Source organism: Pipra filicauda, unplaced genomic scaffold (genome assembly GCF_003945595.2).
Source record: "Pipra filicauda isolate LSUMZ 115617 unplaced genomic scaffold, ASM394559v2 scaffold142_size1944046_pilon, whole genome shotgun sequence".
Taxonomy (NCBI): Eukaryota; Metazoa; Chordata; class Aves; order Passeriformes; family Pipridae; genus Pipra; species Pipra filicauda.
The window spans coordinates 1,793,099-1,818,870 of NW_024103907.1; the positions used below are offsets into that span (position 1 = coordinate 1,793,099).

A 25,772-nucleotide genomic window follows, 5' to 3' on the forward strand; every position below is an offset into this window, starting at 1 on the left:
TTCTGTTGAAAGAGAGCCTGCTTTAGGAGAGATGCAATACAGCAAGACTCCAGCTTAGTAATGCTTAATAACTTTTAACATTAGAAATTGATAGCTCCCAGTATTGCAATTTACACTAGAGCCACAGTTTCAAAGACAGGGTTGGGAAGTGAGAAAATGTGTTACAGTGGAGAGATGGGCGTCCTCTGTTTTATGCGTGGCATCCAGGACTCCTCATTTCCTCCATTTTGCCATCTCATGAGGTGTGTGCCTGTGGAGTCTCTCACCTGTGACATAGAAAGACATTATGGCTTTCTATGTGTTACACCTGTATTTCTTGTCTTACTGTGGTGATACAAATAAAGAGACTTGAGGGGAAAAGCCTCTTGAAGATGTTTGTTGACCTGAGCTGCTTAGTCTTAAGTTCCTCTTCCTCTCAGAGGTACCATCCTTCAGATACATGTGTTCAGTAATAAACTGGATCTTTGTGGGAGTCTGCTTAAAAACACCCAGCCTTCTCCTTCACAACCTCTTATTTTTTTTTCTGGGCATAACTGCTGTGGAGCACTCCTTTGGCATATCTGGCAGTATGGCAGGCAGAGGTGGGCACAAAAGACCAGGAATGAGTACTGGGAAAAGGGGGGGAGGGACGACACCTGCCCATCAAAGAGCACTTTGGTGGGATGGTGTTAGGATGGTGTATATTTAAAGCTGGGTGATACTGAAGGCAAGCTGCATGGCTAGTCTTACTGTTTGTTATTTCGAATTTAATTGAAAGTCTGATATTTGTTCATGCACCTGTTGTAGGAGTGAAGATTCAACTGGTGCCTTTCAGACAAAAACCTGGAGAGGGATATGTTACCTCTAGATAAACGATTTTCAGACCTTCACTTTTTTAATGAGATTACTTTTTTTTTCCACTCCTCCTGATTTCTGCTTCACAGCTTCACCTGTCTCCAGAGAAACAAAGAAAAGCATGTTTTGCACCCTATGCTCCAGCAAACTCTGTCTGAACCTCTTCCATTATGAGTAGAGGCTGCTACTTCCCCTCTCTCTTTGGCCAAAGCCTGCATGCTTCACATGCCACAAGATCATCTTCCTCTGGCCCCCAGTGATTTGCAGAGGAATTGATTTTCTCTTTCTCAGCTCACCCTTGGGGCTTCCCCTTGGTTTGTCTGGTTCTCCTCAAGGAAGGGAAGCAAGGTCTCACCTGTTGTGCTGCTGTAGCTGTGGTGTGTTAACCTGACACTGGTCAATTGTCTTAGCACAGTGGCAGAGAGGGAATGAGAGGAAAGGAGTGTGCTGCCCAGCCAGTCCCTTACTGCTGACAGCACAGAACTGCAGCTGTGGATCCTATTCCTATCATCCTGTCCCTCCTCTACAGCTTATTTCCACCAGTTGGCTCATTTGGGAAGGAACAAACAGATAGAATTTAGTGCTTGCTTCTCTTTCTTCAGAATATATTCTGGTTTTCTTTGGTTAAGAACCACTACTTCAGCTTCTGGGTCCCCCACTCACTTTGCAATACTCAGAAGGTGAAAAGTTGGAGTGGCCCCAGTTACTCCGTATATGTCTCTTCTGGTATTTCTTTTGGCCCTGTGGCCATCCTGTTAAACTTTCCATTTGTAGTTGCAGCTTACACTGGAGATTTAGATACTCTGAAAATGTTAGCAAATACAGCTGTGCTTATTCAAGGAAGTTAGGAAAGAAGTGTATTACTGCCTTTATAAAGAAAGCCTTGCTTTAAACAACTTATTGGTAAAATTGCTTTGGACACATTCTCATTACAGAATTCCATCACCTAGGAGCAACATAGCAAATTCTCGTAAATCTGATAGATTTTTTAGTTTGTTTTTTTAAATTCTTCCTGCTCTTGTTAAATGTAGATAGTTTAGGGATATTATTAAATATAAAGCCAATTCTCTTTGATTTCAGTAACAGAGTTTGCGTTGTACAGGTGGAGACAAAAAGTCCTCTAAATGCATATTCTGGCTGGCAGTGATCTAATGTAACAGGGTAGATACTATGATTTTTTCTATGAAGGCAAGACCTTCATTCTTTTAAATATGCTTACAACTTTTTCTATAGGTATAAATAACACTTGTAGAGGGCATCGCATGATAGCTTAGGTTTTGCAGTAAAATAAATTATTTAATCAAACCTCTGACAGCCTAAGTGTATCTCTGCTCTGAATTTTAGAGCAGAGGAAACTGTTTTGGTGTTGTAGTTCATTTGGCTTTGTTGGCTTTTCTGCCTCAGAGCTGGTGTACCACATGTCCATTTTTTCCTAAGCTGTATTTGAACTCTTCTCCCCTTCAGATGCTTTGTAACCTAACTACCCTCAAATGAAGCAGTTCATTTATTCCATGGGCAGCGCAGGCACAAGTGTGAAATCCCTTCAAACATTATGGGTTTAACTTTTTTATAGGGGGCATTCCATTTGGAGGAATAAGTTGCATTTACCTTTTGCATCTGAGTTTTATGAATGATATATAAATGTTGTTTACTGTTAAAATGGTGCACAGTCTTTCTGTAGTGTCTGTTTCATTAGAGTAATTTAAAAAGAAACCCACTAAACCGATGTTACCGCTGGGTGTCTGATTGCCAAGTTAATCTCTTATCACAAGTCCCATTGATCTTCTGTTTGAGCAGCTGAGAGTCTATTTTATGTATAGTGATCTTTCATAAAGTTTATTCCTGGTAATAAAGCTAACTGGGGTGAGTGCCAAGCTATTCTCAGAGGCAATCCACTCTCAACAAGAGGAGGATTTTATTTTGTTAGATGGGGTTATTGTTTGGGTATGTACTTGTGGCAGAACTGGTGAAATTGCTAGCGAGTGAGTCAAACTGGGTTCAGAGGTGTACTCTTACTGGTATGAGGTTAATGGCATTACTGCACAATAGACATTCAGATCTGGCTTTTAATATGATGCCTAGAGTCACGTGCATTTTCTACTTATTACTATGTGGTATTACTAACTTGGATTGTTGATCTCTTCTGTGGTGTGGCAAAAACCTTTATAAAAGAACCCAAAACCCCACCACAAAACAACAGAAAAAGCACTCCACCCTAGAATTGGATATGTATTAGTCGCATTCAATATTCTTATGTGTGAGAGGAAGTAATTTTAGTTGACAGAGAACACCAGTACTGGTTTCTCTGAAATTATGTTGTTTTTCAGATTTTTTAAATCTTTCTTCTAGTAGTATTTGTGTTGATGTCGTTAGTGTCTTCACACCAAACATACCTGTAAATTAAAAAAATATAATTCAAAATATTAGTAGTTAACTTTGAGTAAAGTTACTTTATGAAAAGTCAAATTTTATTTTTAGTAAAGTGTACTTAAGCTATATTCCAGAGTTTCTGAAGTATTACTGTGTATTCAGGAGAGTTTAATAGATGGCAGGGCACATGTTCCTTTAAGCCAATAGTTAGTTAACATTCCTGCAGCCGTATGCCACTTTTGGGAAGCCAGTGGTAGTTTCATATAGCTCTATGCAAATGCTTGACGTTGCAAGGACTGGTTACAGGTCCTGTGGTCTGTCTTGTTCAGCTCTTGTCTAAAAGCTGAACTCATGGGGGCTGGCACCTGCCTTCTAGGAAACCAGTCTCAAGCTATCTTGTCTCAGCCTGTTGTTGCAGTAAATTTTAAATTACTGGCCAATATCTTCTCCTCCTGCTCCGGTGACCTGGATATACTGGAGTTCTTAAAATTACTCATGGATGCAAGGGGTAAATGCAGGTGCAGATGGTGACAGGATCACAGGGGTGTGCACATATTGCACACAGCACCCTTGGGATGGTAGGGGAATGGGGCAGGATTTGCAGCCCAGGTATTGAAATACCAAGCTGAGGAAGTAGATGGCATGCTGGGTCCTCAGTAGGAGGGAAGAGAGCAGAGGGATGCATTGTGCCCTGGTGTATGCCATGAACTAGGATGCTGGAGGGAATAAATTGTGTAAATCTTTAGTAACTTCTGTCATGCTCAAAGCAGGTAGTGATGTCTCAGAACTACCTGAAATAGCTCTCATTGAAATTAGGGAGACAGGTCATTGCTCAAGCTGCTTTATTGGGCTCTTAGCAGATTCAGTCAGCCTAGCTGCATCCATTGCTCTTTCTACCTTCCAAGAGATGTGTTTACCATCAGTCATAAAATTTAACCTTCCATATAATTTCTTCTTGGAATCAGGAGAAAAGCACACAAAAAAACCTGGAACACACTTGTATCTTTCAGTAACAGATTACTCTCCAAAGAGAAAGATACATTATTATATACATATAAACAGACTGGAGAAAAAGGAAGGAGAAAATATCTATTATTTTAACTAATATTAACTGTTTGTAATCATGGTAGGAACAGACATTGTTTTCCTCTTACTCCTTATCTGTCATTCGAAGTTACTGATTTATTTTCCAATAATTGGCAACCAACTGCAAGTGATAGGTGGTCTGCTTTGCTGCCCTGCTTGTCCTGTGGTGGTCTGGATGGTGGCTTGGTGTGAAGATCTTTGCATGGTAACACAGAAGCAGCTTAGCTTTACCCAGGCCATTGTACTATTGGAGCCACTGATACCACTTGTTAATCAGGGTGTATTATAGAGCATCAAAGTGTACAGATTTGTAATTACAACTAATGATGTCCTTATGTCATGGATGCTTTGAGCTGAAAAATGTGAGTGTGTCAGTAATTTAAGCATCAAATAAAAGCCTGTATTTTAAACTATTCAGAGAGTCTTGTAAGACCTCTGAATCTCCTGGCACATAATGAAATTGAACAGTGTTCTCTGGCAGCTTTGCATTATTTCTTTAAAAACATGTGTTTTTATCTGAAGCATTGTTCTAACGTCAGACTTCAAGTGTTTTTAGGTTTTTGGTTGGTTGGTTGGGTTTTTTAACCCAGGTTAATTCTTTTCATATGGAACTTCTAATGTTGGATTTAAAACTCAATGCTAGTCTACACTGATTTTCATTTTTTTTTAATATTAGATCAAATCAGGATTTCCTCTACAGAAAAAATATTTATTGTATGAATACCTTACACATAAATTTGGAAATAAAATACTGAAATGTTTGAGCTAATTAGAAATACTTGTAGTATAGAACTGACAAAGTTGAACTTTTACTAGAATAGTTTAAAATGTAATACTGTTTTTCACTGACTGAACATTGCTTTTGTCATATGTGTCATTTGACAGAGGTGACTGTAGATGAGAAATAATCCACTTGAAATAAACGGTTATTTCTTTAAAATGTAAAGCTTGTACTTAGCAACTGATCAGCAATATGCTGTCTCCTGTACTGATACAGCTTTATTGCGTAGAAGAGAAAACCCATATATTATCGTGAAGCCATTATGTTTGATCTGTCTGGGACTTATTTAGCAAGTAAGAATGTTAATTTAGTGTATACTGGCTAAGATAACTAGTTGTCTGGGGGGGTCAAGGTACTGACTTCAGAGGCATTTCTGAACAAAGATGTTGCAGTTGGTGGGTGGATGGCACTGGTCTCAGCTGTTGTATGAGCTTGCATAAATAGTATCATCTCCACTTTAATCTTTCGGGTGTTCAGAGGTAGTGTGCATATTTCTGTTTAACCCCTGGACACTTGCTGGCATGCATGACCCTTTAACAATTCCTATCCCTCTGTCCATCCCTAGCACCTTGGCTCCAAACAGTCTGGGAGGATAGCCAGTAATTGTGAAGTTTTTTGTGAAGAACATCTCTTTAACAAAAAGATGTTTTCATTTCACTCGTATGCACTTTCTATTGCGCTTGTTACAGTAGTGTATGGCACACTTCTGAAGTACTGCTTGCATCTCCAGTGAGCAATACTTACTCTCTTTTGTGTGCAAAGATGGGTTAGCAGGTATTAAAACCAATGATGATGGTTACTGGCCTTTGGCATCAGGAAAAAAACCTTTTTTTATATATTTAAGAAAACAGCAACAAAGGCTAGAGCCATGTATTTCATAAAGAAGGTTGACTGTTGTGTTTTAGGATAGGCATTACCTTAAATTTTGAGAATGAAAAGGATACTTAAACCTTCGGCCTTCATGAATCTGTCTCTGTGAAATTAACACAGCTTTTTCTCACTGAATTTTATATTGCTTCGGAGACATTGTTTTATAAGAGTAGTCTTAAAGATTATTTCTGAGGCTTGTGGATATTGTGCTTTGGAGGGAAGTATCAAAGACCTTTCAAAAATCAGAGGTTTCTGTGGATTCCTCTCAATTCTTTTTGATGAGGGAGAGGGAAAAGATGTAGACGGTGTATTATTGCAAGTGTTGCTTTTGACAAACTTCTGTCACTTCTGGTGCTATAAATTTAATCATTAAATACCAACATGTTAAGTGTAGCAAATGCAAAGAAGGGCCAAAACAAACTTCAAAGTGATGTGACCTGAACTATTAGATCAATTGAAATAAGTGGAAAGAATCTTCCCTGAAACTAATACCTGTAAAGCCTTGTGCACAGAGAGAGAAAGTAAATGGCAAGGCTGGAAAATGGTTTGCAATCAGTTGGTTTCTGTTTTGTAGTGAAGACTGCACAGGTGCCAGCTTTGATATTGCTCAAATAATCGAGTTTCTTTTGTGTAAGATGGAACCCTGATGATTCTGGAGATGGTTCATCCAAGGATCTATATTCCTGAAATTTTGACTTGTTTAGTTTGTGTTAGAAGGAACGGAAGCAATAGTCATATTAAAATGCTAATAAAAAAATTGAAGGACACTGTAGGTGCTATTACATTATTGGACATCTTTTAGTTATATTATTCCCCCTTATTTTTTTTATAGCAAACTTTGGCCTGTTCCATTCTAACGGCGTTGTTGAGCGAGTTCTCAAGTTCAAGTAAAACCAGCAACATTGGACTAAGCATGGAGTTCCATGGTAACTGTAAACGTATATTTCAGGTAAACTAGTTCTGTATTGATATATGATACCTCTCTTTTCTAAAATTTAAACATTGAGAAGCAGAAGTACTTTCCTGTGCCAGGTGCATTCAGGTGCACTGTGTCTTTAAAAGCATTTATTAGAACAAATACTACAAGGGCAGATACTGGCTACTTCAGGAAAATTGATAATGTATTTTTAAAAAACTTGTATCAAGAAGGTGCAATCCCTTTGTGCCCATTTTGTGAATGTAGAGCTACAGATCTTTGTGCGGTTGGGCTCTTAATTCCTTGGCTACCAATTGCAAACAAAACGAATACTCTGTGGAACAATGATAGTCTTAAATATAGCTTTGGTTTAAAGCCAAGGAGAGCTATGTATGTATTTAAAAATATTATTGCAGATGGTGTAGTCTGGTTGTCTCAGATGTATTGTTTGGCCAGTCAGAAATGTTTTTGTGAAGCCATTGCTTTAAACTGACTGTTGTGGAACAACTTACCAACTTTTTTTCATGCCAAAGACCAACTCTTTTCCACTAGTTATTTAAAAACATATTGTTTTTTAATCTTTTAACAACTGGCATTTACAGAAGATTTTTTTCATAGTCTTTGCAAATGTAATCAATTGATTTTGGCAAAAGGAGGGGATTCTCACTGACAACTTCAGAATATTTTCTGTATTGTAATGAAAAATAGGGTGAAACCAGAAAATTATTTTCTCTTTAGAAGAAATATTCCTTTCTAATCAGCATTTTAATTAATGACTGAGATATACTCAATATATTGTGTTCGTCCTGACTATAGGAGGATGATCTGCGGCAGATCTTCATGCTCACGGTAGAGGTACTTCAGGAATTCAGCAGACGTGAAAACCTCAGTGCTCAGATGTCTTCAGTGTTTCAGCGTTATCTTGCACTAGCCAATCAGGTCTTAAGCTGGAACTTCCTTCCTCCAAATTATATCCTTTTTATGTCAGGACCTTTGTTTCTGTTGACTTGGGTCACTTCCTACTGCGTGAGAAGTAAAGTCTTTGAAAGGAGAGAAAAAAGTAAAACTTTATAAACCTTATATTTAGTCCTTGATTTACATTTTCTTCCATGAGTGCTTTTGATCACCACCACCATGCTTGCTAACAGAAGCTGCTGTTGCTCTTCATTAAAGTTTTAAAGTATTTTACATAAAAGACAAAACAAACAGAGCAGCCCTGTTACAGGTTCATGGTCTGTCTGGTTTGGTTCAGGGTTGAGGAAATGTGTAATATGCTGCTTTAGTGTAGAACCATATGGTGAAAAGTCTAAGTTCTGTTTAATTTTTATGCAGAGATCTGGTCTGTCCTACTTTTCTCCCTCAGAAGAGAAAGGGGCAGGCAAATGTCCGATCATCTAGGAACATGCATGCTCAACCAACTCCCCATAAAAGAGCATGGTCGTATACTAGAACATAAAATAGATTCTCTTCAGTCTGAAAAAAAATATTTGATAGCTGAGAGAAGAAATGGCATCTCCTTTTTATGCAGGTGCTTCCACTGCTTCCATTTTGACATTTTTGTGATGTGTGCTGATTATTAGTCCAGAGAAAGGTGGAGTTGGACAGTAGAGGAGGAAATGGGAATCAGAAGGAGAAAGGGTCTTAGTGAGGGAGAGAAGGAAAAAGATACAAAAATGTTCAGTCTAAAAAATGGGCTAGATGAATATTGTAGAAATATTCAATTACACTCCGTATTTAATAGAGGTTTAAGACAGTGTATATAGTACATCATTATAGTACCTCTTTTAATAGCCAGACTGTCTTTAAGAAGCTCAACAAACCTTGCAAGAGCCAAATTTTTTATCTGTTTTATCAACTTTTTTATTAAAATGTTTGAAATTGCTACCAAGTTATACATACTGCAGGAATCTTGATGTTGCCTTCAAATACACTGTGAGGGATTTTATTTGCTTTCCTAGTGTGGAAGTCAGAAGGTGATATCTCCGAGGTTTTGTTTTCTTTGAGTCTGTTCATTATACTGCAGGCAGCAAAAGTAAATTTATTTGAAACTGGATATCCCTTAGTTCACATCTGTAAAGCAGAATACCAGTTATATTGGCTATATGGAAGGTGCCATGGATTAAAAGTAAATACTCTGCTTCTGTTTGTCCCTGAAGTGATTTGGCAGAGGTTCAGAGAGGAATTTAGTGCATGTACCTACAAGATGGACACTGTAGTCAAATTATTGCACCTTATAAAAGTTTTTGGAAGTGGATTTGGGATTTGTAAGAATTCAAATCATGTGTGAACACTTCTTCTAAGCTGTAATCTTAAGTAGAAGGGAAATGCTTTTGTGTTGTGCAGTGGTGATTCCCTCTGAATTTTAGTCTTGCTCTGTACAAACCTCTGATGTAGTCCTAAATACTGATCTTGTTACAGTTTGAAGTGAAGGCTATAGTTCTTCATGAGCTCTTTATCCCAGTCTAAGGTTTGTAGTGGTGGAGCTAAATAGACACAAGTAAGATGGTGAGCCTTGGGAGTTCTAGCTTTTCTTTATACATCCGTATAAATGAAGTTGATTTAGTCTGTAGATAGATGCTACTAAAGAAGTGTTAATAGAAATAGCAATGCAAGCCATACTGCTTCTTAAGGTTAACAATGTTTTCTGCTACTTGGCCTACTTTAGATACTACAGTTGTTAGACAAATTCTGGCCATTTCTGGAGATTGGATGGACCTTTAGTGTGAACCACAAGTGCTCTTAATGGGTCTGTTTCAAATATTTTCATAATTTCTGATCCGTTTGATACCATCTTTTTGTTTTCTACCACTGGATGTTTCATTTTGCAGTAAGAATTATAGCACCAGCTTGGGTCTTCCTGCTCTATGTAGCAACCTGTTTTCACAGAAATTGGAATGTCCTCAATCATCCTTGAGAAATGTGGGTCTCAGCTGCCAAAGATTCAATACCTGTTGGGGTTTACAGCACCATGTTGATCGTATTGTGGCGTAAATCTCTCTTCCTTAAGAAGACTGGTTTAAAAGTAACTGTTAATTGTTAGCTCATGGGCAGGGAAACTTAACTTGGCTGTAGTTTCTAAATACGTAGCACGTTACATGGAACGTAAGAATTGCTGTGTTGATTGACCGCTTGGCATCCTTTTGGTATCCTCTTTCCAAATCTTGACAGTACATGTGCTGAAGCCATGGGAATAAATTTAATACTCAAAGCATGGAGTAAATCGATCCATTGTATCCTCAGATATATCTTTTTCCTTTAGTTGGTATTTCCCCTGGCAAGATAGTATTAATTCTCAGTATTCCCTGCAGCGTCACAGTGATCTGCAGTATATTTATGTAATCTTTACTAAGATTCTTCTACCTTCAAAAAAGGGAAGTAGCATAAATGTGCATTAACTGTACAGTGACCATTGCAAGAGGCAGGTTATTTAAATCCCCAAGTTTGAGAATTGCATCAAAACATAGCACTTCTCAAGAGTTGTGTGCTGTTATGGGACAAGTGTTATAGGATAAGTGTTGCTTTGTTAAATGCAGTCTTGGACAGTGCTGCCACCAGTCCTGACAGAAGAGTTGTAATAAGTCTGTATTGTCAATTACCACCAGGAAAGACAAATTCTGAAATGGCCACCTCATCGGAGCAACAAAAGAAGAGAGACTGGGGTCTACCTACTTTCAAATTGGAACTCAGTATTTTTAAAGTGTCTTTGGATGTAATGCCTGCAATAGGAAGGACATGGCACAGTGACCTTGGAGGCCTCCCTTTGGTCATCTGCAATTTCTCCCATTTCATTTTCTGGCAATCATCTACTGTTATTTTTATGTGCTGCCTTGAGATACTAGTTCACCCGGTGTTTGCGGCTGATTCAGAGATAGTCTTTTGTGGCATGTTGGCTTCTGTACAGTTTCTTTTTTTCAGTGCTGTTACAGTACTGTTAAATATTGTTTACTCAAATAGAACTAGTTTTAACTGCATCTTTTCTTAAATGAATGTTTTTACTAATAAAGGAAGTGCAGGTGATCAGTATTAAGAGGTACGGCCGTCTCCTTTACAAGACTGCCTTCATCTATTGCGCTAGATAGAAGTTAAAGCTCACTCCTAGTACACTGTGAGTACCCTAAGTCTCTGGTTGGGGAGCTGAATGTTGCTGGGTTTTAATGCACCTTGGCATGAACATGTGAAGTCAGGATGTAATTATAAATTATATTACTTTACCTCCAGAGGTGTTTCTCCCATCTTCTTGATTTTGGGATTTCTCTGTTCTTGGCAGCCACATTCTAATGCGCTTTGGTTGAATGTCCTCAAATGGAAAAGTTCTTCAGCAGACCATAAGATTTTTGTCCAGCTGTCTCCCATCTACAGACAGGTGTCTGTTATCTGTCATTAGGAGCTGTCATGGAAGTACTTATCCCTTATTCTCTTTAATGTGTGGGTCATAGTACATAAAGAGAAGCTTGAGCTTTAGTTCTTGTTTTGGATTTGGTGCCTTTACTTGTTTGGAGGCAAGCTGGCAAATTTTCTAATAAATGTAGAATAGGGGATTTAAAATGCAGGTTACGTAAACCTAATGAGTTGCACTGTGCTAATATGCATCATTGCCGTTCCATTGAAGTTAGTGGTGCAATGGCAGTTGTATGAACTGACTGAAGCTTTTGTCTGATCTGAACATTTTTGTGTGTGTTCCTTGGCCGCACAGTTAAAGGAAGAAAGCTTTTCATATCTGTTTTGAAAATGTCTTTTAAACCTCAAGCCAGAATGAGACACCTGTCTGGGAGATTCTGTGAACCATACCGTTCTGCAGACTTTCAAGATCTGAACTCAGTCCAACCCAGATTGGAAGCATCTGTTGCACATAATGGAAGTGCATGAAAACCACACAGAATGCTCCAGAAAACTTGAGATTTTGTTTTGAGAAATTATTCAAGTTGGCATTGCTGCTGAAAAAGCACCCTGCCTTATCACCTCCCATGAGCATGATACTGAGCACGGAACCACCTCACATGGGGGTGTTTTTTTTATCGGGTCATGGTCCCCAGCTTGATTTGCTGCATAGCTACAGAAAGGATTCAACCTGTACCAAAGAGTTACAACACAGATTTCTTCAGCAGCACAGCTGCTTTTCATAGACCTTGTTTTTAGCAGCCTGGAATTATCCTGAATTTACTACAACAGCCTGTCCTTATCTGAAAAAAGGGTTGGGGCATTGTCCTGGCTATTGTTTGGGATATAAAGAAAAATTCAGTGTAACTGAAATAGCTGTATTTATGAAAGTGCAAAAGAGAGCTGCATTTTACTTTTCTTAGACTTACCACTTTTAGGTGAAAACTAACCTGACTTTGAAATCCTTGATGTTTATAAATTATTTCTAGGGTGCTACATGTTTTCTTGGCAATCCTTTCTAGCAACTTTTTAAGACAACATTGGGCAAAACCAGTAAGATTGACGGGTCCCCTGAATTTGATCACAATTGCACTAAAGATACTTATATTGATACTGAACTTTTTAACTACTAGTCTTTTCTCATTTAGGTTTTCCTGAATGAATTCTGAAATCAGGTTGCAACGTAAGAGCATCCTAGTAATCACCGTTTTTATGAAGGGGAGCTGACGTTCTGCTCGCTTGCCCCAGTAGTTTATGTTTCCAGTTTTTTAACGATAGTCATCAGCATCCTAGATGGCAGCCACTATGACTTGTAAGCCACATCTGCATGGCAACTACTTGTGCATAGGTGCTTTAAATGCAAGTTAGGCTTGGGGTGATTAGCTTGCATACCATTAGCTGTATAACCATAGCAGCAGAATGTACCAGGAATTGGGGAATCCACTTGGGTGGTCATGAGCCTTGGTACTGGAATGGCTAAACTGCTAGAGGCTCTGGGATCGGCCAGGTTTAAAATTAGCTTGGGTGTTCCTACACTTCCTCCCCCTGTTGCTGCAGTCTGAGTCCAGTGTCTCCAACACAAAATACTGTTCCATTCTCATGGTAGTTAAGAATACTTGTGTTTAATAATTAAATATTTAAGCATATGTTCCTTGTCCTGGTTGCTGCATGTATTTGCTGAGAGTGTAAGGTATGGAAAGGTCTGTGAGGAATTTCTCCATAGGGGGCAGCAAGCCTCTGCATCAGTTTTAGGCAGTTGCTCCTTGGATTCATCCCATGTTCTTGGCTGACTAGCTAGAAAGGCAGCGGAGGTCTTAAAAATCCGAATAAAATCAGTATGTTAACAGTGTATGGCAGATCTCCAAGCACTTACCTTTCTAATGCAGTTTTTTAATTGTAAAATACAAGTCTGAGACTGGCACAAAGCTGTCCAGAAATATTTCAGACAACAAAGGTAAAGTGACTAAAATAACTTTTAAGAAAGATATTTGGACCTTAGCACTCTGGGAGCTTTTCCTCCATTTCTGAGATGTTCTTCACTCCTGTGGACAAATTTGTGAATGGGGTTCTAGCAGGAGAAATCTCAGCTTTGATTATTGAGTTCCAAACTTACTGCTTTGTGGAAGAACAAGACTTGCCTCTCTTAGGAAAAAGACTGTGGGGTCCATTCTCAGATACTGGAATTTGTGGCAAGTACTGAAGTGAAACATTATAATCCCTCATGCCTGCCTTAGGATATGAAATATTTTGATATGCATCTTCACCGATCAGACCCTTCCTGGGACAGAGGCTAAGAGTGGGAGGAAAACTCCACATTTGCTGGTCCTTTATTTTCTTTTTCTTAATATGTTTCTCCAAGAAGCACATAAAACCTCGAACTTTGTTTTCTAAATTAGTTTTAAAAATTTGTAAGTTTAAAAAGACTACTCGTTTTTCCAGCTCATGAAACAAAACCAAGCATAATGTCTACATGCATAAATTTAGCAAAGATAAAAGAAAATCTCTCTTTAAACATTATGGTCTTCTCCTTTTCCTTTCTAGACACTAATAGTGAGCATATGAGCCTTATCATACATGAAGGCATCTAGTTATATTCTTATGCTTTTCAAAAGCGTTTGGTTCATGTTATTGAATAATCTGTTCTGATTCATGCAGAAGATTCTACTCTCTGAAGGAATCAGTGCCCTAAGCCTTGCAAAATGGGTGAAACTTTGACATACTTCTGGTAGCTGTTTCCTAGCCTGAATTTCCATGTCATTCAACGTGAATTGTAGTAAGAGTTAATAATTCCTCAGTTGAACTAGAAATGTTAGAAGCATTTCTATTATTACCAGAAGTGGTTTACAAATGTTTTTCATTTTAGAAACAAATAGAAAACTCCCCAAACTCTCCAGGATGTCACGGCAGACTGATCTACGCTTATCATAAATCTCTATTAAAAGTCTAAATCATAAGTCTAAACTTGAGTGCTTAGAAAAAAAGTGTTGTTCTAGTACTGTACTTTTTGTTTCTTCATAAGCATTGAGAAGTAAATTAATTTTGGATGATGAAGACTGCATTTGTCCTGTGTAACGCATGTACTAGGTAATTAGTGCCATTTTTTTTCAGATTTGGCATAACTAGACTACTGCTAATAAGGCTGAACCATAGCACAGTATAAACTGGGGTATTTCTTGGCAGCAAGGATCTCCACAGCCAACTTCTGGTAATGTTTGCATACATTTAGTATGTGATGGAAAATGGGTTCAAGATCTCCATTGATAGGTGGAGGTATAATTTGTGATGTTCAGTGAACAGATATTTTACCCACAAATCTCCTATTGTCAGATGTGTCATCAGTCCATTAGCGTGAGAAACAGGACTAAAAATAACAGGATAGGGCTGCTAAATAGTGAGCCTTGTTAAAATAGTGACAGCAAACTAGCCCTTCTTTCATTCCACATGAAAAGTGTTTTGTAGCTGATCCCCTCTGTGGGCTCAACCTAGCAAAGAACAAATTTATTTTAAGAGATCGATATTGTATCTGTGGTTGTCTTCTGATATTGGTATGTTCACAGCAAAGGGCATTCTTGTCAGTAAACGGTTTTAAAATACCATTTTGACTAAAACATTCCACATGAAAAGGAAAAAAAGGCATAGCTTAATTTGCCAGGTAAAATTAGTTTCAATTTGTAATATTGCTCCTGATAAAGCATGTTTGCTTGTGATAATTTCATGCCCATATTTTAATTTTTTTTTTTTCCACTGGGGAGAACCCCAAACCATTTTTGACCACTTAAATTGCGTCTGTTTCTCAGAGGGAAGTAAAATAGAAAGTTCTGTGATTTTTAGCGTTTCTCCATATGAAAGAATGCAGATTTGGTATGGTTCAACATATACTGATAACTGATAATTTTTAAAACTGTGAAACTGGTTTTGTTTTACACTAATGAAAATATCTGATTGTTCTTAGGCAGCATAACGTGCTGACAGAAGTTCTGGACACATAGCACCAGTGAAGGTACACTTGGTACTGTGCTGTGGAAAAAGCCCCTTTTTTGGAATGTGGTTTTGCACAGTTTTGTTAGGAATTTTGTTTTGTGGCAGAACTCAGAAGACACATGTAACTAAACCAGAAGTGTGCATCCTACGTTTTGACACAATTCTTATTAAACTAGATGCTAACTTTAAATATTATTCCCTCAAACAAAACCCATCAAAAGTTAAGGGGTCTACTTTCTCGCATGATACCATTGTAGAATTTATTTTCTTCTAGACGTAGAAATAGGTTTTTATACACATATTTTATAATACCTGATTACTTACAGTACAAAAGTTAATGCAGTTCATTACCAGTAAGTAAATTACGTGCAGCTGAACATGCTGTTACTTACTCTGACGGTTGGGTTAGAAAGGGATCAAGGAGGATAATGTAGGGTTTAAGAAAGACAAATAAAACGTAAGTTGCTGAGTTAAAACGTTTTTACTACTACTTGGATTGGGTGGTGTCACAAAAGGAAGCACTTCAGAAATCTTTGAACGCTCTTCTGCGTGACCAGACTGACAAAGAATTGAACCTGCTTGTTTAAATATTTTTGCTTACGTCTCTGTTTTTTCTGTACTAGAACATTTGCAGAATTTTGTAAATTAAGTTATGCCAAAATATGTGGTGAGAGCTGGAATGAGTGCAGTAAAATCATGGCTTCACAGTGTGCTCATTTTTCACATGCATCTCTTACAAACATGTTTAATATGACGATGCCTTGTGCTGTCTTATGCTTTTGTTCTCAATGATTAGAAAATGTAGCTTCATGCAGAGCTAACATATCTGTATTCTGTGATGCATATTTGGCTATTTAGAAAAATAGGATATAGATTTCAATGAGCTATCTTTAGCTATGGTAAGGCCTTTTTAAAAGCTGCCAGGAAAATTTTTTAGAAAATTATTTCCTATTTTGCATAAATTTTAACACCTGTTAATTGCGGTCGCTTTTGTCCCTTCTCGCTGTGTCGCATTAGACACCCTGGTTATCAAAGTGATCGTATCGCTATGGTATGTCTCATAATTATGATCAAACTGTTATCTAACATTCCTGGAGCATTCTTTTTTTCAATACTTAATACCTTTTATTCCTTGGCCTCATGCATGAATTATGCTGTGTATGTGAAGAGGCTTAAAGTTTGTTTCCATTACATTCTTTCTGAATGGATCCTGTTGTATCTAGGATTTTTTTAAAGCCAAGTAGGAATGTTATTGTTGACCTTGACACCAGATAACTGGGCAGACATTATATAGCTATGTTTGAATCCTCACAAAATGTGATGCTAAAGCCAACAGAATCCTGGCGCGAGACTCTCCTGGACAGCAGAGTTATGGAGCTTTTCTTTACAGTAAGTTTCTTTCTTCAACTTTCATAGTCCAGACCGCAGGGAAAGCAGCTCCTTCCTGTTCTAAAACTGTATTGTTGGACTCTTCCTTTTGCATCAGGTAGGACTGATTCTGTTATATTCAGCTTGCTTATCAAAGCAGACAGAAGGATTGTCTTTTTCCTAGGTTTGAATATATGTTTTGCCTATTAATTGTTTTAAATTGATAACCATTAGCTAAAGAAAAAGGTATTATAGTTATCTAAACTTTTTTACATTTAATACTTTTGGACGTATTCTCATCAGACAAAACCAAGCCTGATGAGCAGTAGTAGAGTATATCTTTCAGATAAGTGTAAGGGCTCTCAGAAAAGATGAGAGTTTGTGCAGTTTGTGTTTGCAGATCTTAAAGCATTTACTCAAGGGAACAGCTGAAAATAAATAATGTAGTTGTAGTTTTCTAGCCAGTTTCAGCATACAGAATCTCTACCTCTTTCCTCAGCACAAAGTAAATCCAAACAAGTTAAAATAGAAAATAAGCTAGAGGAATGAGGAAGAAGTAGTGTTGAGAGAGGGGAACTCAGTTTCCTTAACTTAAAAACCCTACAGTTTTAAAAATGGATAAAACTAGTATTGTTTTCTTTCTGCAACTGTTGGGAGAAGTTTGTAGTTATTGCTCAGCAAGGACTTAACTGCAGCAGCAACATATATTGACTTATAAATTCATTTACTATGCGATTTAACTTACATTACATCTCTTGGGACCTGAGAATTCAGCATTCTCATGCTTTTTTCATTTTTGCAAAGCAGAGAAATGATGTGCTCAAAACTTGGACAAAGTTGTCATTAGACAATGTGAATTTAACTCTCTAGTGTTGCTTGACAGTACGTTTGGATATATGTCCTTACTTTATAGGATTTTTTGATAAATTTAATTTTTTTAAAAACTTGCAATAAAAGTAAAAATTTATCTGTTCCAGTAGTTTTGAAAAGGTAAAAAAAAATCACTGGCAGAACTCTTAGCAGCTACACACAATCTGAACAGCTGTCTAGACTATCCAGACAGTTGCTACTGTCAGCTGTGAACCTCCACATGCAAATAACTTTTTGGCTTACATGTGAACCCTTCCTCATTTAATAGTATGAACTTGTCAGAGTTAGGTATCCATTTTCTTGATTGGTTTACAGTTACTTATTTGTGATAAGAAAAAAATTTTTGAATAATATACAGGTTTGTTTTAGTACATTTGCGTGTTACTTAATAGTAACCAAAGCTTGCCTGTGCTTCAGTGAACACTAGCCAGGGCAGTATGCTGTCTGTTTTGGTTTTAGATTCCTGATTTGCAGTGGTTGAGCCTTTTAGTAGTAGCTTGCTGTTTGAAGTAACATAAGTGACTGGTAGTAATTTTAATTCACTTATCTGATCTGAGAAATTTTAATAACCTTGCAAAAATTGGCTGGACTGCCGTGTTAAAGTGAGTGCCTCCAGTTCTAATCTCAGCCTCGTGTGGGTTGTATATTAGGAAGGGTATTTCTGTTGCAGGGTTTATTTCTCCTGCTAGTTTGATTTTTCAGGGATTAACTTTGCAGCTAATCCAACTAGTTATGAGTTGGGTGAACTTGCAACTATAACACCACAGAGAAATGGTTAGTGTTTTAACTGTACTTTTATGTATAATATTGCTGAAATAATTTAACTAAATTTTGCTTCTGGCTGAAAAAACTACTCTATATTTCTTTATTTATCCAGTAAATCTTATGTGAAAAAATAGGAGGCATGAGCCTAAGAAAATTCTTTAAATCCATACTTGACGATTCAGATAAGTATGTGAGAATATGTTTGTTGAAATAGTAAGATTTTAATCTAGAAAGTCTCAACAACAGAAGTAATGACATAACAGTTTGCAGAAATACAGGAAGATTACTGTTGGTCTTGTATAACATGAGGGTGTTGCCAAGGAAGTGATGCATTCATTTTTGTATATGTCTTCAGTGTTTACCTCTGCTAAAGAAGCATCTATATAATCTTGATTGAACTCGTTGACTAACTTTAGCAAGACTCTATAGCCTAGGCATAGTTAGCATAATAGAGATGACTGTCATTATTGCTGTTTTTAGAAAGAGCAGCATGTCTGACTGGCTGGCATCTGTTTCCCTCTTTAAGACATAACATTCAGTAGACAGTTCAATTTTCAACATGTAGGTGAGCCTTAACTAAATGTTAGTTTCAGTGAGCTAACTCACAGCTTACGATTTTGTGAGCTGAGTCACTATCTCGACATTTGCCATGGTTTAGGGAGTTATAGAAACCCTTGCATTTCAGACTGAATGGAAGTTATAGTAAGCTTTTTTTGGTTTGTGCTCTTTTGGATTGAGAGCCATGTGACTGTTTTAAGAACACCCTGTTTTCATGTATTATTAACTACCTCACTTCCTGAAAGGTACATCGAAAAATCAGAGAAGATACAGATATGGCCCAAGATTCATTACAGTGCCTGGCACAGCTGGCGTCTTTGCACGGGCCAGTCTTTCCTGATGAAGGTTCACAAGTTGATTACCTGGCACACTTCATTGAGGGATTACTGAATACTATCAATGGGTATGTATGCCTGCTCTCTAAATTTAGATGGCATCTTTTAATCTTCAGTTTGGGGTGTAGCATATCTGTGTGGAGAAGTGGTATGGCTTGCTTATTTCTGGGTATAATTTGTACGTACTGTTGAAAGAAAAGGCAATTTAAAGTAGGTGGTGCTTACATAATATGAAGTAGATTTATTGATTGAAAGTGTATCAACAAAACCTATTCCCTTTTAACATTTTTCTTAATGGCAAAAACCTGCTGTTTCTATCTATAGAATTGAAATAGAAGACTCTGAAGCAGTGGGAATTTCCAGTATTATCAGCAACCTGATAACTGTATTTCCTCGCAATATTTTAACGGCCATTCCAAATGAACTTTTCTCTTCATTTGTAAACTGCCTCGCACACCTCACCTGTTCCTTTGGAAGAAGTGCTGCCTTGGAAGAAGTGGTAAGTAGCTGCAAATAGGAGGTAGTCTTTTTTGTTTCTCTCTAATTGTGATAAGCACAAGCGACAGGAGAATTTGGCTGTTTTGTTAATAACCGTTGTGAATTCAGTGGTTTTGTCCTAGATTTCTGAAATCCTTTCTGAGAGAGTTTTCTTTTTATTTCACGCAGTGTAATGAACAAAATTACACACTTTGTTCATCTTTCAGATTTTGTTTTGATTTAAAATACTTGTCTTAAATTTTTAATTTTAAAAAGAATGGATTAATTTAAAAATATTGAAGTCTTAGATATTGCTGACTTGCTGTTGTAGGACTTCTCTGAAAACTGTTGTAGGTAGTAAACAAGCTACAGTCCCAAAAGCTTAAAATGACTATGCGAACATATGGACAGACTGCAAATTAACTGCTGTCAGGAGTTCTGTTTCAGGGTGTCTGTTTTAAGTGAATGTAGCCATTAAGATCTGTTGTTAACTCCAGATTTCTAAGCTGTTCAGATCATGCCTTCATCACTGACACAGTTCAAATGGTAATTGTGTGTACAAATCTAGCACAGAAACTAAGAGGATTTTCTTCTCTTCTTTCAAATTTTGGTTGTAACGCTAAAGACTAATGGGGAAGTCCAAGTTTTCTGCTTCTAAAAATTGCATTAAAAATAAAAACCCCTAAGGAGACCTAGTTCAAGGGAAAAAAAAAAACAAACATAAAAATTAAGGTGAATAATCTTGCACTTCAGCTATTTATATGCAGTAGATGTAGATATAAAATGAGATTATCAAGATACTAACCAATATTTCCCTATTAACACGAGAAAGTATTTTTTTTCTCGTTTCGTATAATGACTAAGGTTAATTACCTGAGTTTGAAAATAATTATAGAAGTATTTAGTTACAAAGTTGATGGACATGTTTCGTTACTAGAGAACACAGGTGTGTTAATTAGCATTCATTGCAGGGCATTAAATCATCTCTTCACTGCAAGGTTAAAATGTATTACATTTGGCCCGGTGCTCACTTAAACTTTAAAGTTTTTTCATATCTTAATCAAAAAATTGGTGATTAAATTCAGAGTCTGAAATACAGCTACTTTCCAGACCTTATTGGTCAAATTTTGCTCTGCTTTTGGAATTTTCTAGTAGAACATTGAACATGTGTTCTAGTGCTCACCCATACATTTAGGAATGCTCCTGAAGCCCTTATAGAAAAGATTTAGTAAAAACCACAGGCAGCTGTCATTTAATTCAAGGGACTAAAGGGATGTTGTTTCCTCAGTTAGCCTCTTGTTACTTGAGGACTAGAATAAGCAATCATATTTAATGAAAACAGTGTTCAACATAATGCCATTCAAAACACTTAATTTCTCAGCAAAATCTTACAATAGCATGTACGTTATCTGATAAAAAGTTTATTTTGGAAATGACTAGCTAGTTATGCCTAGTAAACTGTGGCTGCTACACATATTTGATCCCATAGGTTTTGCTGAAGAAACTTCTGTCAGTATTAAATGTTCTCAGATTAAGCAGCATCAAAACAAGAGAATGCAAGAGGGTTTTTTTTTTGTTATTGTTGTTTGGGGGAATTTTCTCACTGTCCTTCAATCTTTAAATCATCCTGTGAAAAGAGGAACATTACACTTTCACCCCTCCTGTTCTGTTACTGCTCTTATAGGTGTCTCAACTTGATGTTGTTTCTCTGATTTTCAGAATGATACAGAATTCTGTAGTGATGTACCTTCCAAAAAATAATGCTTATATCTTAACAGTGCATGAGCAATAAGGCATGCTACCAAGACTTTCAAGTTACTGCTAACTTAGTCCTGATGGTGTAATGTGTGCTGTGCCTATGGAAGTACTATTTTGCATCCCTGGAAACGATCTTTTGGCTTAGGAATGTCGCAGCCATGATTAATGTGTTCCCCAAGCTTCTTGCTTAGAATGTGTGAAGTGATACCTTCTGTGAGCTCATGTGCTGTCTGCAATTAAGAGCTTTTTGATATATAAAATACCATGTGTGTTGGGCTCAGTAGAGTTCTCAGAGCTTTTCAGAAATACGAAGTGCAGCAGAAGGCAGGCAGGCATACTCCTTAAGCTTTGCTGGTTAAAAAAGCTGTTTTCCTCATATTTCTGCCACTTTGTGCCAGCAGAACGTATCATGTGAACACAGCAGAAAGCCCATGAGGGACAAGGAATCTGTTTTGCTCAAGATCTGCTATGAAAACTGTCAAAACGTGGATCAAAATATGCAAACCACTTCAAAGCAGCTAATAGTGATTTTCAACCAAGGGGGGAAACCCACAATCTAAATATCGTGTTCAAACTGTTTCACATTAACCTGCCGCTTAGGGTTGGAGAGATTGACTGAAGGAAGTTTGAACATTTGCCTGAACAGCTATGCTAATGGAGGGAGAGCAGTAAGCTTCAGCAATGCTGGTTTACAGTGCAAGTTGGACCAGTAGTCTCTTCCTTTAATGGCACTAGGTCTGAGAGTAAATACTTGTCCACAGCTATGCTCCACCTTGCTTAACACCTAATGCTTTTGCAAAAGTAGAAATCAAATAGTCCATCTGAAGTAGTGAAGAGTTTAAACAGGATGTTGGATGAAAAGTCAAATTATATTTGACTTTAAATTAAGAAACTATATCAAAGGCTTCTTTTTCTCAGACTGAATCTCAATGCATTGTTCTGTTTCATGATATTTTTTAAGTATCATGTGATGGCAGAGATCATTCCGAATTTGGTCTTCTCTGCTGTGCTTCCAACGCTTTCTAGCTTATTGCTGCTTGACAATTTTTTGTAGTGTTCGTTCTTCAAAGGGTCAGCAAACTGTGAAGGAAGAAGGGCCAAATTTCTTCTTGTTTCCTGTAGTAGAGGAATTAAGAATTTTTGCTTTAACTTTGTTGGTTTTATCTTGCCTTTCTTGAAGATCTGAGTTCTGATCCATCAGAATGATTAAGCTCTCCAGTCTACAGCACAACACTTTATCTGTAGGACATCTTCAGTAGCTCAGCTGTAGGTAATCTGAAATAAGGATTGGGATTTTTAGTAAGGTTTCTTTGGGACCGTATTGGTTCAATATGGATAAAATCTTTCTACTATTGGGCATGTACTTTATAGAGGCATATTAGTCCTAGATTGCTTATGAGAATATCTTAGAGTTAAAATAATTTTTCTTCATGACATTATCTTCTTTATTACCTTTTCAAATAAATGAATTGGATGTATTTTGAGGGTATTTTGTTGTTCATAAAGATGTGTGTTTATTTGCTTATGCTCTTGATTCTTATAAATTATGAAAAGTTGTATGTAGGTTAATAGATGTATATATATTACATACATATAAAAATATTTTAGGATTAAATGACTGTCTGTAAATTCATGTGACCTTTAGCCAAGTTTTAAAAAGATGTGTTATGTTGTCCTTCCCAAATTTGTGACTTATGTTAGTGTTGAATGCAATTTTGCCTCTCTCCTTGTCATCTTCAGCTTTTGGTTTTGCAATTGCATCAGTGTGTCCCATATTTTAACTTATGCAAATATGACCACTTTGCAGTTACAAAATGATGCGGTGAAGCTATCTTGAAACACTTCCAGTGTGATATCAGTTCTTCCTCTTAATCAGCCAGTGTTTTCTTTTCCTTGCCTGTTCATTCAACCATGTTTGTAACTTCACTGAAAGTCAGGAATTCTTGTGTCTGGAGCATGATTAAGGCCTTAATGTCTCTTTATTTCATCAATGAACCATTTTACTAAGCTCTGCTATCTGAAAGTAACTTCTGTGAGCCATCCTGTTGGTTAAAACTTGAGAAGACTTCTTAGAGGGAGTTTAGCGTCTTAGCAGCATGTTTATCTGTACAGTCACACTGGAGTTATTGGAGGTTGGATATATTTACAAAAGTTCAATTTTTACATCAAGACAAAAAGTTGATAGTTATATTAAAAATATTTTTAAAATAAATGGCCTCTTTGCTGTTTGGGTTTTTTAGTCTGCCTGTAACCCAGGACTTTGTATTTCAGATAAGTTGTTTCCTTCTGCAGCTTAAGTACTACGTAGAAGCACATATGAATGGTTAGAAACATGAAGCATCAGTTGAAATACATCAAGTAATTGGAGGTGCAGGCTTTTCCACTGTTTTTTGGTTTGCTTATAGAATGAGAAGTTGTGATTATTCATCAAAACTGGCTACCTGTAGTAAGGTTTCTTGAACACATGGCAATCTTGCAGTAATTTCCTGTGGAAAAGAGAATCATTGTCTTTTCTGTCTCTTTATTTCAGTAGTAGTGGAATACATATAAATTTATATGCAACATCAGATGAAGAGAAACAGCTCAACACACTGATAGTTTTTTAAAAGCCTAGCAAGCACGAAAGCTGCACTGACCTTTTTGATGCATTGCTTCAATCTTGGCTATCCTTAGATGGGGTTTGTGACTGATTTCTTTTTGTTTCAACAGTAGAAGAACATCTGTTTAATAATGAATATAAGCACGTTCCTGTGGTTTTGTTTAGGAATAAGATTTTTCATTTGTTTTTTTCATCTCTTACAGCTTGACAAAGATGACATGGTGTATATGGAGGCATATGATAAGTTGCTGGAATCTTGGCTTACTTTGGTACAAGATGACAAACATTTCCATAAAGGTTTCTTTACCCAACATGCTGTTCAAGTCTTTAATTCCTACATTCAGTGCCATCTAGCTGCTCCTGATGGCACAAGGAATTTGGTAAGCCCTCATTGTAGTAGATTTTGATGATGACATATAGTAGCTAGCCCACGTCTTTTGGTGTGTATTTATTATGTAACTCAAGGCAGCGAGTGTAGAATTGCTATTTGTGGCTTTGGAAATGAAAAAATTGACGAATTTGTTACTCAGTTGTCATTTCCCAGTCTGTTTCTCACATTCTGAAGAGGAAATAAAGAAATGCAAAGTTGGAAATCACTTAAAAAAATTAGAAAAAAGTAAACCTGTAACTCGGATCAATGTGTATTTTGCTTTCTTCCCATAGATACAGTGACTAAACTTTTGACCATCCTTCTCTGGATGTCCTTAGAGACCTGATCAAAATTCTCAGTTGAAGAAATTGAAAGCCTATTTTATGATTGTTAGCTCCCATACATTACCTTCAAAGTATAATGCATAAATATCTGAAAAAATGTGGGCTGACTATGCTCAGGATAGAAGAAACTTGGAATATCATGTGGTCCTTTAGGATAACTTGAATTCCCGGTTGAATTTTTGAACAGGTGACTGTTCTAAAGAAAGCCTAAAAGTACATCAAGTATCTCTGTAGCCATTGAGAAAGAAAGCAGATTAGTATATTTGCAAGTAGTCTGGATCTTTCTAGAATAGATTCTTATGCCGAAAGTTGGGTGTAGATGTTAGATGAATTAATTATTGCATAGATTCAATTCAATAACTCTATAAAATCTCTCTTTAGTTTGATGCTGTGCAAAGATCTCTGAGATACCTCATTCTGAAAAGCATTGTATAAAACTTAATTCTGCTATCTCAGTATGTAACAGATGGTAATAACAGTGCCAAAACCAAGAGAAATATTTCACTAGAGAACTTTGAATTCATATCAGGCGGTCTTGACATAACTTGTATACACAGGTTAATTCATGTCATTCTGTGAGATAAGTCATTTATCCCATGGGTAACCTTTTAAAAGCCACAGCTGGCATTTTAGAATGCTTCTTGTTCAATATCAAAGCAGTAACAGGAACTTTCAATCCCTACTTTGAGAGCAGAGGCTCACCCTTCAGTAAACAGCTGCAACTTTGAAGTTGCCAAAAGAGAATGATTTGCCTGGTTACATAAAGAAAAGATGGGTTAGAAGCACTTGGTATAAGGAGTTGTGTGTGGATTCAGTTTTCCAGGACCTGTAGAAATAAAGCAAACTGATAGCTTTCTCTCTCTTTGTTACTTGCATAAATTTTATGAGTATTCAAGAGATTTTGAAAACTTTTAATACTGATACTTAGTTTCTACATATCATGGTTCATCTCTTCAAGGAGTAAGATCTGATTATTATTTAAATAGTTTTATAATGCAACCAAGATAAACTGTGAGAAATTGAACAGTGCAACTTTGCATCAGCAAAACATAAAACTGAGATGATGATGATGATGATTATTAGTCTTCTGTTTTCCTGAGGTTATAGCATTTA

General features: G+C 37.0%; 1 protein-coding gene across 2 annotated transcripts in view; it reads left to right on the top strand.

Annotated features, from left to right (window-relative positions):
• The window catches only part of XPO4 (exportin 4), a 76,218-nt gene that overhangs the window by 31,117 nt on the left and 19,329 nt on the right, over positions 1-25,772 (top strand). For both annotated transcript variants that reach the window (XM_027743391.2, XM_027743392.2), the window contains exons 5-10: positions 6,774-6,890; positions 7,674-7,827; positions 16,492-16,604; positions 19,022-19,179; positions 19,436-19,610; positions 24,149-24,325. In XM_027743391.2, the coding sequence (XP_027599192.2) occupies positions 6,774-6,890; positions 7,674-7,827; positions 16,492-16,604; positions 19,022-19,179; positions 19,436-19,610; positions 24,149-24,325 (894 nt within the window). The remainder of the gene's footprint in view (positions 1-6,773; positions 6,891-7,673; positions 7,828-16,491; positions 16,605-19,021; positions 19,180-19,435; positions 19,611-24,148; positions 24,326-25,772) is intronic.